This window comes from Cebus imitator, unplaced genomic scaffold (genome assembly GCF_001604975.1).
Source record: "Cebus imitator isolate Cc_AM_T3 unplaced genomic scaffold, Cebus_imitator-1.0 Scaffold294, whole genome shotgun sequence".
In the NCBI taxonomy this organism is placed as follows: Eukaryota; Metazoa; Chordata; class Mammalia; order Primates; family Cebidae; genus Cebus; species Cebus imitator.
Window position 1 is genome coordinate 765,415 of NW_016107609.1, and position 15,081 is coordinate 780,495.

The window sequence follows — 15,081 nt, forward strand, 5'->3', positions numbered from 1 at the left end:
AAGGAAGGAAGGAAGGAAGGAAGGAGGGAAGAAAGAGAGAGAGAAAAGAAAAGAAAGAAAGAAAGAAAAAGAAAGAAAGAAAGAAGGAGAAAAAAGAAAAGAAAGAAGAAAAGAAAGAAAGGGAAAAAAGAAAAAGAAAGAAAGAAAGAAAAAGAAAGAAAGAAAGAAAGAAAGAAAGAAAGAAAGAAAGAAAGAAAGAAAGAAAGGAAGAAAGAAAGAGAAAATAGGACAGAGAAACAAGAAAAATTATAAGACCAGTGAAATAAGGAAGATTACGAGACTAGTTCAGATGACCCAATAGCTGTAGGGAGAAAAGAGAAAAGAAGAAATCATCAATGAAATAATTTAAAGACACCTCTCAAAACTGAACATCATGAATTTCCAGGTTGAAAGGGTTTATCAAAAGTCTAACACTGTGAATGAAAGCAGACCCACACCAAGCCTGCCATTATAACATTTCAGAACACTTGGAACAAGATGCTACCATAGGCTTTCAAAGAATCAAGACACAGAATTGCTTCATACTTAATTAACAATGCTGGGGAGGCTAAAAGCCAATGAATCAATTGATTCCCTCAGACTTGTGAGGGAAAAAGATAGTAACTGTGATGGCTAATACTGAGTGTCAACTTAATTGGATTGAATGATACAAAGTACTGATCCTGGGTGTGTCTGAGAAGGTGTTTCCAAAAGAGGTTAACATTCCCAGTGAGGCAGGAAAGGCAGACCCACTCTTAATCTGGGTAGGCACAATCTAATCAGCTGCCAGTGTGCCTATAATGTAAGCAGGCAGAAAAATGTGAAAAGAGAGACTGGCCTGGCCTCCCAGCCTGCATCTTCCTCCTGTATTGGATGCTTCTTACCCTCAAACATCAGACTCCAAGGTCTTCAGTTTTGGAACTCAAACTGGCTCTCCTTGCTTCTCAGCCTGCAGACAGCCTATTATTACGGGATCTTGTGAGCAGGTGAGTTAATACTTAATCAACTCCCATATATGGGAGTTGATTAAGTATTAAATATATATCCCGTTTGTTCTATCCCTCTGGAGAACCTGACTAATATAGATTTATGTTATTGCTGTGTAACAAACTGCCCTAAAGTTTTGTGGCTTAAAACAATAGTCATTTTATTATATCTCACATTTTGAAGGGCTCAGGAATTCAGGCAGGGCTTGACTGGCCAATTTTTCCTCTCTGTATGACATTGTGGTTATGCGATAACATTATCTAATGACTGGGCTGGAGGATCTAAGATGGCTTCACTCACATGACATGCCTGGGAAGGGACAACTGGGAGGCTGAGTTCAGCCACGCAGGGCCTTTTTTTTAATAGGCTTTTTTTTTTTAAAGTAGTTTTAGACTTATGAAAAATTTGACATGATTAAATCATAGCGGTGGATTTCTCTTGCATGATTTAGCACCATCCCTTTTGGTACTGTCCTCATGAAAGGGAGTGAGTTCTCATGAAATCTCATCATTTAAATATGTGTAGCACATTCTCCCTTGCTCTCCTGCTCCTGCTTTTGCCATGTGCCATGCCTGTTCCCCTTTTGCCTTCTGCCATGATTAGAAGCTTCCTGAGACCTCCCCAGAAACAGATGCTGCTATGCTTCCTTTACATAAACCAATTAAACCTCTTCTCTGATAAATTACCCAGTCTCAGGTATTTCTTTACAGCAATATGAGAGTAGACTAATACAATGATAAAGACTTAGAAAATTAAGGAAAGAAACAAAAGGCAGTTATTAACTCTACAGAAATAAAAAAGTTATAAAGAAAATAGAAAGCAATCATAGATTAGTTGTCAATAGCTAAATCCTCTTCTAGGGTAAGAAATGAACAGATAACGTCAAAGACTAAAAATCAAGAAGTAGCTTTAAAAGTATGTTGCTTAGAGATGAAAAGAAAAATATCAAAAGACCCAGCCAGTTAAGGTTGGAATTAGTTGCCTATGGGAATGGAGACATGGATACTGCAGGGAAGTGTGGAGTTGCTGTTTATCATCACAAGTCTCATATACACACATAGGTAAGTTATTTGGTTCTATGAGACTCATCACCTCAAGTCTTTGTTGATTTTAGCTTCTCAGTTAGACTTCCTCTGGCCACTCTAATTCTCATGTCCTTTTTCTCCTTTGCTTCATAGAATTTATAACTTTCTAGCATACGCTGTCATTTGCTTTTTTATAATGTTTAATGCTTTTATTGGTCTTTTTATGTTGAAATTTCAACAACACAGAAGCAGGGATCATGTTTTTTAATTTTCCAATATAACTCAAGGGCCTAGAATAATACTTGGAATGTAGCAGGTGCTCAATAAACATCTATTAAGTAAATTAATTTTAAGTTTTGTGCATGGGTAGCTTTGATTTTAAAAAATAAATACATCATTCACCTCAAAATTCTACTACAAAACAAAAATATCACACTTAAAATATTGCTCAGACATCTTGGTCTTCTATTAAAAAACATTATCACTGGTATTCTCAGACTTCAAAAAATATATACTATTTACAATACATTCTGAATGCCCAAACAGAATATATGCTTACCTTTCTGAAGCACTAAGACAGTTGCCATGCACTGTAATACAATGAGTAAGATTTCATATAACACTTAATAAACAGTATTGTATGTAAGGTTGTGAGATGTGAACTTATTATAATGAAAAGAAGATGAAATATATTTGAAGATTATGCAAGTATTTTAAGCTAAATTATTATTTTTTAGTTTATATCTTGTCTTGTTTCAAAAAAGATTTTAGGAAGCCTATGACAGTATAGAGAACATAATATTTAATTACATTTAAATTAAACTAAGTTTCATTAATTAAACTACTTACATCTAAATTAAGCAAAAGAAAAGGAAAACTCCGAGATGAGACAAAAGGGAGTCAAGACAATGACTTAAAATATGTATAATTATATCCTGATACTGGTGTCAAATTTGTCTGTAAGCTCTGTGTCCGTTAGTATTAGATTCAAGGAACAGAGATTCAACATATAAGTTTATTTCTCTCACACAGAAAGGTTTAGAAAATGTTCAGTCTAGAATTGATATGGGAGCTCAACTCCATGTAGTTCTCAGTGATCCAGGCCCCTTCCACCTGACCCCTCCACTTTTTCAATGTGAACCTTACTCCCATAGTTTAAGATGGCAGCATTCCTAGTCCGGGCAGGAGACTGAAGAAAAGGTACAGAAAATGAAACAGAATCATCATCCAATTGTTTCCTAAGGAACGTTACCAGAAATTGCCACTGGATAGTTCCAATTCCATCTCATCACCCAGAACTTAGTGATGTGCCACTCCTAGCTGCAAGAGAAGCTGGAAAATGCAATCCTCATTCTGGACAGACATGGGTCTTGCTAAAAATTCTATTATAGTGCATGAAGGGAGAACAGAGCTGAAGGACAATAATAGTGCCAACCATAGCCTTATAGCAACCAAAAAAAAAAAAAGGAAACATGGTTAGCTTCAAAATAATAGAGTTAATAAAGATGAGCAATTGCTCAAGAAATGTACAGCAGTTCTTGGTTAAAAAAATACTTGAAAGGGATAATTCTGGAGGTCTTTGTACAAAAGAAAAAGTTTTATGTCTTCAGCAGTACTCTTACGACACCCATACAACTCATTTCATAGAACTGCTTCTCATAACAACTGCCAACATTACATTCACAGTTCAGAGAAAACTTGTCAGCAGAGATTTGATTTTTTTGAGTTCATTTTAACAGTACTTTTTAAAAACGTGATAGAAACATGGTTTTTTTTTTAACTTCTTCATGTGAGTATCCTGACCTTAAATATATACATATGTATTTGTTTCAGAATTAAAGAAAAATCTATTTACCTTCGCTTATGGAAAAGAAACCACTGTAATCACAGGGACTACCAGAATATTGCAAGAAATGGTATGTAGCTTTCCATTTAAGCCTTTGCCCTGTAATTATTGATTTTATTTTATAAGCACCTCAAAAGCTGAGATTTACATAGCAAGGACCACAGAATAAAATGAACAGTCTCCCTTCCAACACCATTGCCCTTTCTGAAAGAAGGGCCCTGTGCTTAGAGCCATTTACCCACAGCAAAGGAGAACAAAAACAAGCTGCAGTCAAGGGGTAGACCAAAAGAGCAGATCATTTGCCCATAGCAAAGTTCTAGCAAGGCCAAGGCACAGGATGCTTGAGGCTCAGGAGGCAAGACCTAAATGAGCATTAGCAGAGCAAGAGCTGAGCAACGTTAAGGTCATTGCAAAAGCTCTGCCGTCTCCGATGGTGCAGAGTCTCCCGTGTTTCTGCTGGGGTTGGAGTTTTCAGTTTCACCTGTGTGGGTTTCAACCTTCCCCCTTGGACCTGGAGGTGGTCTATTGCCACAAGATTCTGATGAAACTTCTGATTGATAAACCATGGCCTGGCTAACGCCTAATGAATTGCCAAGTAATGTTTTGTAACACCATAATGTAGAGATGGTAAACAGTGTGTGTGTTGCCACTCCGTCTTCCTAAGCCTGGGAAAGATATCGCTAATCAGCCTTGGCACTCTTGTCTGCTATGCTCAGACTCTGCCTCAGCAGTTCTTGAAACACAGCATGTCTGACAATCATCATCAACAAATTAGGCTTGGCACATGAAGTTAAACCTATTTGCTATCCCTGTGCTATCTCTAATTAACAAAACATGTTGAGGGATTTTCCAAGCAGCAAGCTTTTAAACTAAACATGTGACCTACAAATAATGTATTTCTTATAATAAATATTCTATACAGAATAAATGCCCTCCTCATCTAAGAACAATATAGATTTTTTTATTAATAAAATAATTACTGTCATTAACTGAGCTCTTACCAAGTGCTAAGAACACTTTATGTTTATTTCTGTTGATCCTTTCAACAACAGACACTGTAAGACAAGTATTATTAAATTTCTTCAGTACTAAGATACCATTGATTGTAATAGCTCCAGGGAGTTTTGAGGGAGGAAAAAGGAAGGAAAAATTACAATGTACCCATTGATTGTGGCATTCAACTCAATACCAAATGTGTTAAAATATACTTCTCAGAATTGGGCATGAAAATAATATCCACACTGTCACAGCTGGGGAAATGGAGACATGGAGAAGCCAAGAACCCCTTCCCCAGCCACAAAGATAGTAAGTTACAGAGGAGACACTTCTACCCACCTTGTCTCACTCCACTCAGATACCAACAAAGATAATACAGTCATTGGGCTGTGATCCCAGATGATCTGCAGAAAGAGATCAGCCTCATCCCTCCGCATGGGAATACAACCAATAGTTAATGGACAATTACAGTCAAATCTGGCCATGTGACCCATCACAGATACAAAGTTAACATCAGGCCTGTGGCTGCACTTTCTTTTTCCTTTAGTGAGATACTCAAATAGCCCCCAACACTGTCAAATATCCTCTGTCAATGAAGATTGTAAAAAACAAAGCACAAAACTCATTTGTGTGGAATATTATGCAGCCCTAGAAAATGATGGCTAAAGGTCAAATATATTTTTATTTGGAAAGACAAGGCACTGCCAAAAGAAAAATCAGGATATAAAATTGAATCATACAGTTTAGTTTATACCACATTTTTAAAAGAAAAGGAAAAAGGCCAGGCGTGGTGGCTCATGCCTGTAATCCCAGCACTTTGGGAGGCCAAGGCTGATGGATCACGAAGTCAGGAGGTCAAGACCATCCTGACTAACACAGTGAAACCCCATCTCTACTAAAAATACAAAAAATTAGCCAGGCATGGTGGCACATGCCTGTAGTCCCAGCTACTCAGGGGGCTGAGGCAGGAGAATCACTTGAACCCGGGAGGCCGAGGTGTCAGTGAGCTGAGATCATGCTACTGCACTCCAGCCTGGGTGACAGAGTGAGACTCTGTCTCCACAAAAAAAAAGGAAAGGAAAAAAAAAAGGTATGCATAGGAAAGATTGGCAGAAAATATAGAAAATCATTATGTTTGATCAATTATGGGTGATTGCTTTCACCTTTTTCTGCTTTTCTGTTTCCTGATGTTTATTTTTATATAGAAATAACTCTAAAAAACTTGACAGAAACTGAGTCTAGGAGTAGCACAGGGCTTGTCCAGGGTTCTGTAGCCAAAGGTCTGAGGTTAGGGCAGGACACTGAGTGACAGGATTCTGCCAGAAATGCAGGCTGCAAGCTGCTGTTTGTAACTTGTGACTCTAATCCAGCATTTCTCCATCACAACACCCAGGTGTGCAAAGTCAACATCACCTTACTACTGGCAATAAACGCAGTCATCGTTCATAAAATCATAAAGACTAGAGAGTAAGATAATCCAAAGAGTATACCTAGGACACTTGATAGTAAACTGTTCTCCTTTTGCGATCTGCTCTCTTGACAACATTCCTTTAAAATTCAGATTGAAAAAAATCAGGGACAGGAGACAAGAGGAGAACATAATCATGTCAAAATGTGCTCGAAAGCTGTGGCTTTTGTCAGACTTTTTGTCTAGTGAATACATGCCGGGGAAGAGGGGATATTTTCTTCCTTTTAATTTGGAGTCCTTAGAAATGCATAAAATGTATACTTTGTCTAGTATTACCTCTTTGACTATCCTTGACTAATTTTCTAAGACTGTAATTCTAAAAAGATATATTTTTAGTTTCTCAGTTACTCATTATTTAGTGTTCTGGTTTTATGCTCCAGCCCCTCTTCCTATTTTCTCAAGTTTCCTTGCTGTGGACTCTCTTTTGATATTATGCAGCATGTAACCTGACTACCCACGCCAAATTACTTCAATTACTCTCCAAGGATTTTATTAGATTTAGGAAAAGTCAGCTTTTCACATTCTGCATATTTATGGGGCTACACTTATTTTTCAGAACCAGCAAGAAACAAAGGGAAAAAAGGGAAGAGTTGAGTAGAATACTAAAGTGTTTCTTAAAACTTGAATAGTAAGAATTAAAGAAACAGCTCCTATTTTCATCCTGATCCTTATGTAAGAGATCTCAAAAACATCTACACATAACTCTATCATGAACTCCAGTCAGTGACTATAACGCATTTTTTACATCTTTTTGAGACAGTCTCGCTCTTTCACCCAGACTGGAGTGCAGTGGCACGATCTCAGCTCATTGCAACCTCCACCTCCTGCATTCAAGCGATCCTCCTGCCTCAGCCTCCTGAGTAACTAGGATTATAGGCACATACCACCACACCCAGCTATTTTTTGTATTTTTAGTAGAGACAGAGTTTCACCATGTTGGCCAGGCTGGTCTCAAACTCCTGACCTCAGGTGATCCACCTGCGTCGGCCTCCCAAAGTGCTGGGATTACAAGCGTAAGCCACCACACCAGACCCTATAATACATTTTAAAACGGAGACTGGAGAAGTCATCTTTAATCTAGGGAATGATTCTCTGGTGCAGGGGTTAGGAATGGGAAGTGTCCTGCCAAGTCTTTTTTATAATCAACAGAGGAGAGAGTTGCAGTGACTCTCAGAACTTCCCAGATACCAAAATCGCTCAAGGTGGGAGGCAGCCAGCACATGAAAGAGGGAAGGACCTAAAAACTGCAGAGCAGCCTGGCTCCTCTGGTCCTTCTCCAAGATGGAAAGTGGACCCTGAAAACAGAGCAGGGCCCTTCCTCTCCTGATTGCCTCACATAATTGTCTCTTTTCCTTGAAGTGTAAAGTAGATTGGTTTTGAATTTGGATCCTGGAATTGGTGTATGGCTTGGGCCAATCATTGAGTCTCTCTTGCCTGTTCCTGCATCTGTAAAATGGGGATCATGGTTCAGTGAGCACAGTTGCCAAAGGTGACCCTGGATCGCATTCAGGGTTGCCCAGACAATAAGCCAGCTTGTGCGAATCATCTTCCCCATCCTCCTAGGGGAGAGGCTGCACCCAAACTCAGTGGGGTAAAGTGGTGCTGGAGATAGCTGCCTTCTGATCTTTTGCAAACCCAGCTTTTCTCTGGAATAGTTTAGTTCTTTAAACTATTCCATATGACATTGTGGAATTCATCGTGAAACCTGGTGTGTGACTGACCAGATACGGCCCACCTTGCACACAAGGATGGGAAGGGTACATCCCTGAGCTTCATGGGGCTGCTGAAGGCTGAATGAGAAACACAGGGCTTCATAAAGGTCCAGCATTAGGGTACCAGTGAAACAGTGTTGCTAATTTCACCTACCACCTGCATTATTATTTATTTACTCGGTGTTTTTGAAAAATCAGTTGCTTTTTCTTTTCTTTCTTTATTTTCTTTCTTTTTTATTGTTTTTTGTTTGTTTTTGAGACAGGGTCTCACTGTCACTTAGGCTGGAGTACAGTGGCATGGTCATAGCTTGCCGTAACCTCAAACACCTGGGCTCAAGTGATCCTCCCACCTCAGCCTCCCAAGTTCTGGGACCATAGGCATGCACCACCACATCTGACTTTTTTTTTTTTTTTGGTAGAAACAGGGATCTCGCTACATTGTCAAAGCTGGTCTTGAACTCTAGGGCTCAAGCAATCCTACTGACTCAGCCTCTCTAAAAGCTGGGATTACAGCTGTGAGCCACTGTGCCTGGCCCAATCGTTTTATCAATGTCAAAAGATTTTTTGTCATTGTTAGGAATAACTTTATTTTTTATTTATTTTTTATTGCTGTGTAATAGATGTACAGATCTTCAGAGTATATGTGATAATTTGATACATTTATATAATCAAATCAGGGTAATTGGGATATCTATCCCCTTAAATATTTCTCTTTTCCATATGCTAGGAACATTTCAATTATTCTCTTGTAGCTATTTTGAAATGTACAATAGATTAATATGAACTACAGTTGCCCTACTGGTCTAGAGAATGCCAGGTCATATTTCCTCTATCTATCTGTATATTCGTACCCATTAATCAACTTCAAAAAGTTTTTAAGAGAAACAAGTCAATTTGAAAAAATAAGATAAATAAATTCAAAAGCTACATGTTAATAAGAAGAAGGCCTGTGGCTGCTAGAATTAGAGGGTAGCCGAAGGGCTCCAGGGTTGAATACCCAGGCCCCAGGAGACAGCGGCAGGCAGCAGGATAGCCAGGGGCAGCTGGATGGGCCTGGAGTATCATGCAGAAAGAAGGGGCTCCCTCTGCAAGGAAAACGCTGGGCTAGGGATAGAGTGGGAAGTGATGGATGCTGAGACTGACAGAAATGAGCAGCAGCAGATGGACTCCTGAGGTCAGTTGCAAAGTCCCGTTGCCTCATCAGTTGAGGTGGGAATAAGAAATAGTAGAATAATGTCTCAAAGTTAATTAGGCACCCCAGGGGTTTGTCATTCTTCTCTTTTTGTGATCTTCCAGTTACTTCAGACTTTCTAGTTGCAGGAACTCATCTGGAGGTGAACATGCAGGTCACAGAGGTTACCATGCAGTCCATGGTGCAGTCAGTCAGCCTAAAAGACCTTACATTCTCTAAGTCAGACATTCTGTTAAGTATTTTATACACTGTATCTTCATTTAATTCACAGAGCAACTCCATTTTACAGATGAGAAAACTGAGGTTCACAAAGGTTAAGTAACTTGCCCAAGGTCCTTTAGCTTGTCGGGGGTATATCTTAAGCCCTGTCTATCTCATACTAAAGACCATGCTCTCAACCATGCCACACTGTCCCCTATTTGGGTTCTGGCTTCTAAAATCACCACTCTGCTGCTTCAGACTGTTAGCAGCAGGGAATCCATATGGGTCTGCAGAAACCTCAATTGTCGCCTCCTCAGAAGAAAGAATTCAACTGGGGGCATGGGGCAGACGGAGAGAACGAGGCACGTTTTAGAGCAGGAGTGAAAGTGTATTTAAAAGTTTTAGAGCAGTGGTCAGGCATGGTGGCTCACACCTATAATTCCAGCACTTTGAGAGGCTGAGGCAGGCAGATCACTTGAGGTCAGGAGTTCGAGACCACCCTGGACAATATGGTGAAGCCCCATCTGTGCTAAAATAAAAATACAAAAAATTAGCCAGGGCATGGAGGCGCATGTCTGTAATCCCAACAATTCAGGAGACTTAGGTAGGAGAATCACTGGAACCCAGGAGGTGGAATTTGCCGTGAGCCGAGATCGCGCCACTGCACTCCAGCCTGTGTGACAGAGCAAAACTCTGTCTTGGGAAATAAATAAATAAATAAATAAAGTTCTGCAGCAGGAACAAAAGGAAGTAAAGTACACTTGGAAGAGGGCCAAGCAGGTGACAGGAGAGATTCAAGTGCGTGGTTTGACCTTTGATTGGGATTTTATATGCTGGCATTCTATATTCACATGTGGTATGCCAGCATTTGGGAGGGGTCTCTGCACAGTGTGTTCACTGAGGTTATACGCATGCTCACGTGAGGCATTTTTCCCTCACCAGTCAAGTCTTCCTGGAGGAAGGTCAAATACCAGTTCAACACCACCGTTTTACCTCTTAGTGCATATGCTTGGGTCCACTCACCTGACTCCTATGATCTTATGGGGAAGCTGCTGATCACCAGTTTCAGGTGTTTTCTATGTATTGGGAGCTGGTTTTTTCCTGGTGCTGGCTGTGACCAATTATTATTTTAGAGAGTTGGTCACCTGGCTTTCCTGGAGGCAGGAGGCCTCCCCGGCCCTGCTCATGTCTGACTAGCTACCTACTCTGACAAGACAGTGAACACCTGTCCTGGAGTGTGCTGCGTGTCAGAATTAAATACCTGAACCCAGGGAACCCAGCACTCTGCCAGTCCTCTTTATCAAAAGTGGCCTTCTTGAAACAAGAGAGAGGCCAAAAATAAATAAATAAATAAGGATGAAGAGACACACTATAAACGAGCATTAATCCAGGCTTAGCTGAATTCAGTAACACATATAAGGACTTATTGTTTTTGTAACCCTGTCTCCCACCATGATCTCTATGATGGAACAAAATAGGTTTTGTACCTTTAACTAGCTAACTGAGCTTCTACTACTGTATTCTTGCCAAAAATTGCATAACCTGAGTTTAATCATGAGGAAACAATACAAACTAAAATTGAGGAACATTTTATCAAATAAAAAAAAAAAAGGCCAGTACTACTTAAAAGTGTCAAGGTCATGAAAGACAAAGAAAGACTAAGCAATCAGTTTAGATTAAAAGGATGCTAAGGAAATGTGATCGCTGAACACAGTATGTGATCCTAAATCAGATTCTAGCCCAGAACACAGTCATTACTGGGACAGTTAGTGAAATTTAAATAAGGTCTATAAATGAGGCAATAGTATTATACCAGTGTGGATTTCTTGATTGTCCTCATTGTACTGTAATTATTGAAGATGTTCACATGTGGCCAGGCACAGTGGCTCATGCCTATAATCATAACACTTTGGGAAGCCGAAGCAGGTAGGATTGTATGATCTCAGGTGTTCAAGGCAAGCTAAGGCATAGCGAGACCCCCTCTACTAAAAAAAAAAAAAAATCAACCAGGTGTGGTGGCACACACCTGTAGTCTCAGCTATTCAGGAGACTAAAGAGGGCTTGAGCCCCAGAGGTAGAAGCTACAGTGAGCTGTGTTTGTGCCACTGCACTCTAACCTGAGCAACAAAGTGAGACCCTGTCTCAAAAAAAAAAAAAATGTTTACATTTAGATAATCTGAGTGAAGGCATGTACAAATCCTTCATTCTACTTTTGCAACTTTTTGGAAATCATTTCAAAATGAAAAATTTAGAAACAATTTTTAAAAAGCCACAGAAAAGAGTATTGGAAAGAGGCGAGGAAGTCACCTTTGTCAAACTCAAGCAGGCACTCAGTAAGTATCTGGTGGGCCCAATTACTGGGTTGAGCATTTGATCTCAACCCAAAACCTTGAGAGGATAATGACAGAAATTATTTATAACAAAACAATGAGGACATTTCTGTTTGGGAGCCTTGATACAGTGTGGTGACAGCAACAGAGACAGATTCTAGTATCAAGTTTTGAGATGCTTCATCTAAAAGGCAAATGCTTATAGATATACTCAATGCCTACAGCATCAAAACCTGCTGTTTCTGCTAAGGACAAAATGCATCTGCAAGATACAGTGTTTAATCCCTAGGAACTTTTTTTTTTTTAGACAGAGCCTCACTCTGTTGCCTAGGCTGGAGTGCAGTGGCACAATCTCAGCTCACTGCAACCTCCACCTCCCGGGTTCAAGCAATTCTCCTGCCTCAACCTCCCGAGTAGCTGGGTATAGGCATGTGCCACCACACCCAGCTAATTGTTGTATTTTTAGTAGAGATGGGGTTTCACCATGTTGGGCAGGCTGGTCTCAAACTGCTGACCTCAGGTGATTCACCTGCCTCGGCCTTCCAAAGTGCTGGAATTACAGGCATGAGCCACAGTGCCTGGCCAATCACTAGAAACTTTTAAAAAAGAAACAATTCAATATGACGTATCTCATATAGAGGGAAACAAGTCACTCTTTTATTACACGTGTATTTATTATTTATTATTTCCATTTTTAATACCTTCAAGGCTTTGAAATTTAAAGGTTCATTAAATAATGCAGACACTCCGATTCAAGTGGGACTGTTTCTTAGGATGTACCCACGCAACTCTTCCTGGCTTACTGTTTCCTGCAAACGATCTAGATAGGAGCAGGGCATGACAGTGATTGTAATGTGAGGAGTGTGTGCTTTTGATCCATCTGTTTTGTCAGGATTTTTATCCCTCACTGCTTGAAACAGCACAACTACAGAGGGAAAATTCAGAAGCAAATGCCTTACACTTTTTTAATGTCATTGGCAATGTCCAGGGCTCCTGAAGTCCTAGTGGGATGTCCTTTCAACAGATGTCTTTTGTTTAGGGCTTGGGATAAAGGACATCACAGGAAGTTATCTGCTGCTTGTATTGATAGCTTGAGCAAGCTGCCATTTCTATTAGCTCCAAGGCATCCCGGGATGAGCCTTTACCTCTGCTCTTCTCTTTCACTTTCCTTCTGTTTATTTTCCGCTTGACTTTGCCCCACCACTCCCCTCCTCTCTTTTCTCTCCAATATTGCAATAGGTGCTAGAAATAGAAAGATGAGAAAGACAAAGCCCCTGCCTTCAGGGAGATCTTCACCAAACAGGAAACAGAGACAAAAATGGAAGTCATTGTGCTTCTGGTAAAAGGGAAGTGGAATAAAGGCAAGTTGAGGTCTCTGGATGTAAAAAGCACTTAACTCTGTCTGGACAAGTAGAGGAAGACTGAGTTAAAATGTGAGCTGAGAGCCCTGAAGAAATAATAGGAATTCAATAAGGACAGGGAGATGGTGACTCAGAGCTGGAAGGCTCTGAGGGCAGGACATCTTTGAGGAACAGGGACAGAGAAGTGTGACATGGCTGAAAGATGTTTGTGGGGCTATGTCAGGTTTTGAGACTGGAGACAGATCCCAGCTACTGTGGGAAGGCTATTATTATACATTCCTTTAAAAATCTGTTTTGGAGAATCATTTAGCTGAAATTCAGAACCATACTTGTAAATCTGAAAGCATTTACAGTAATAGAAACTCCATCAGCCATTGCCACAACAAACAATTGTTAAGTGCCTACTATTTTGAGCTCAAGGTCAATATATTAATCTCAATGTTTCTGCTTATTGCAAGCAAATATTTTTAGAGAAGCGAAAGAATTTAAATTTCTCATGATGGATTTTTTTTTTTTTTTNGAGATGGAGTTTTGCCCTTGTTGCCCAGGCTGGAGTGCAGTGGCATGATCTTGGCTCACTACAACCTCTGCCTCCCAGGTTCAAGCGATTCTCCTGCCTCAGCCTCTAGAGTAGCTGGGATTGCAGACGTGCACCACCATGCCCAGCTAATTTTGTATTTTTAGTAGAGACGGGGTTTCGCCACATTTGACAGGCTGGTTTCAAACTCCTGACCTCAAGTGATCCACCCGCCTCGGCTTCCCAAATTGCTGAGATTACAGGCTGAGCCACTGCACCCGGCCCATGATGGATTTTTTTAACTGGATTATACAAATCATTCTCCTGAAAATGCCTTCTAAATCATAGAATAAAAGCAAAATCTGCAATATTTAAAATTCTAATTCATGTTCAATCATGTTAATAGATGTATTTGAGGTCAGTGTATGACACTGCATTTTTCAAGATCTTTTCACACTCTTCTTAACAGATTCCAGTTTCTGGTTTCAAATACAATGGAGTAAACAAACCCCACCCTGTCTCTCCCACTGAAAATAGCTATGAAACCTGGACAGAGTGTACGGAATAGCTGGAGCACTCTGTAAAGTAAATAGCAGGCTAAGTGAAGAAGAAAACCAGAATTAGGGCCACCACCAAACCAGCAGTGAGGTTAGCATTGTGCTGACCTCTGCTATCTCCCAACCTGGACACAAGGCAGTCCAAAACCCAGAAGCGGCCAGTGGCACAGAGAGGACACTTCAGGAAGAAACCCTCTAGTTCTCACTCTAGAGATGGAAAAGTGGCTTCCTGGCAGTGACAGCAGAAATAGTGGTGACATACAAGTGCCTAGAATTCCAAGGAGGTTGGAGGAAGACTGCCTCTTCACTGGAAGAGTTGTGGTCCCAGGAAGGTAGGGCAAATCCCCATTGCATTTTTTCTTATTCTGTTCTCCCATTACTTGGAATCACCATGAGTGAATTTTTAGGAAGAGCACAGCAGAGTGGAGCACTAACGCCCCAGCTTTCTGGCTACAGGACCAAATTGTGGAGCCCAGGAAACCACAAAGTACTAGACAGCTCATGGGAAGGGAGAATCTTCAGAAAGCAAGTCCATAAAGGTGTTTCTGAATATGCATTTATGAAGGGATAACCAATGCTGGGATTATGTAAACCTTTCTCTTATTTCAATGCCCTGCACCTTATTTAAAAGAGACTGGGTGAATCAGAGTTCTGACTTTAAAGGCCCTTTTCTTCTCTTCATTGGTAAAGAAGAAAAGTGGGCTCTCCATTTGGACCATCTTGGCAAATAAATAAAATGCTCCTATTCCAGGGTCAGACCTCTTTCACTTCTCCAAACTATGATTGCAGGGACCAGAGTATAGACTTATTAAGGGTAAAGTGCCAGTTCCTGAAATGTTTGCCTTACGTTGCCATGTCCCACAGGCTAGGAGGTATCTATCTTTTCTTGCTGCAGTAAGCATTTTCTCTA

At 40.3% G+C, this 15,081-nt stretch overlaps 1 protein-coding gene across 2 annotated transcripts in view; it reads left to right on the forward strand.

The window, feature by feature from the left end:
• Positions 1 to 15,081, forward strand: part of AOAH (acyloxyacyl hydrolase) — a 192,174-nt gene that overhangs the window by 133,713 nt on the left and 43,380 nt on the right. For both annotated transcript variants that reach the window (XM_017502197.2, XM_037729113.1), the window contains one exon: positions 3,825 to 3,907. In XM_017502197.2, coding sequence (XP_017357686.1) covers positions 3,825 to 3,907 — 83 coding nt within the window. The remainder of the gene's footprint in view (positions 1 to 3,824; positions 3,908 to 15,081) is intronic.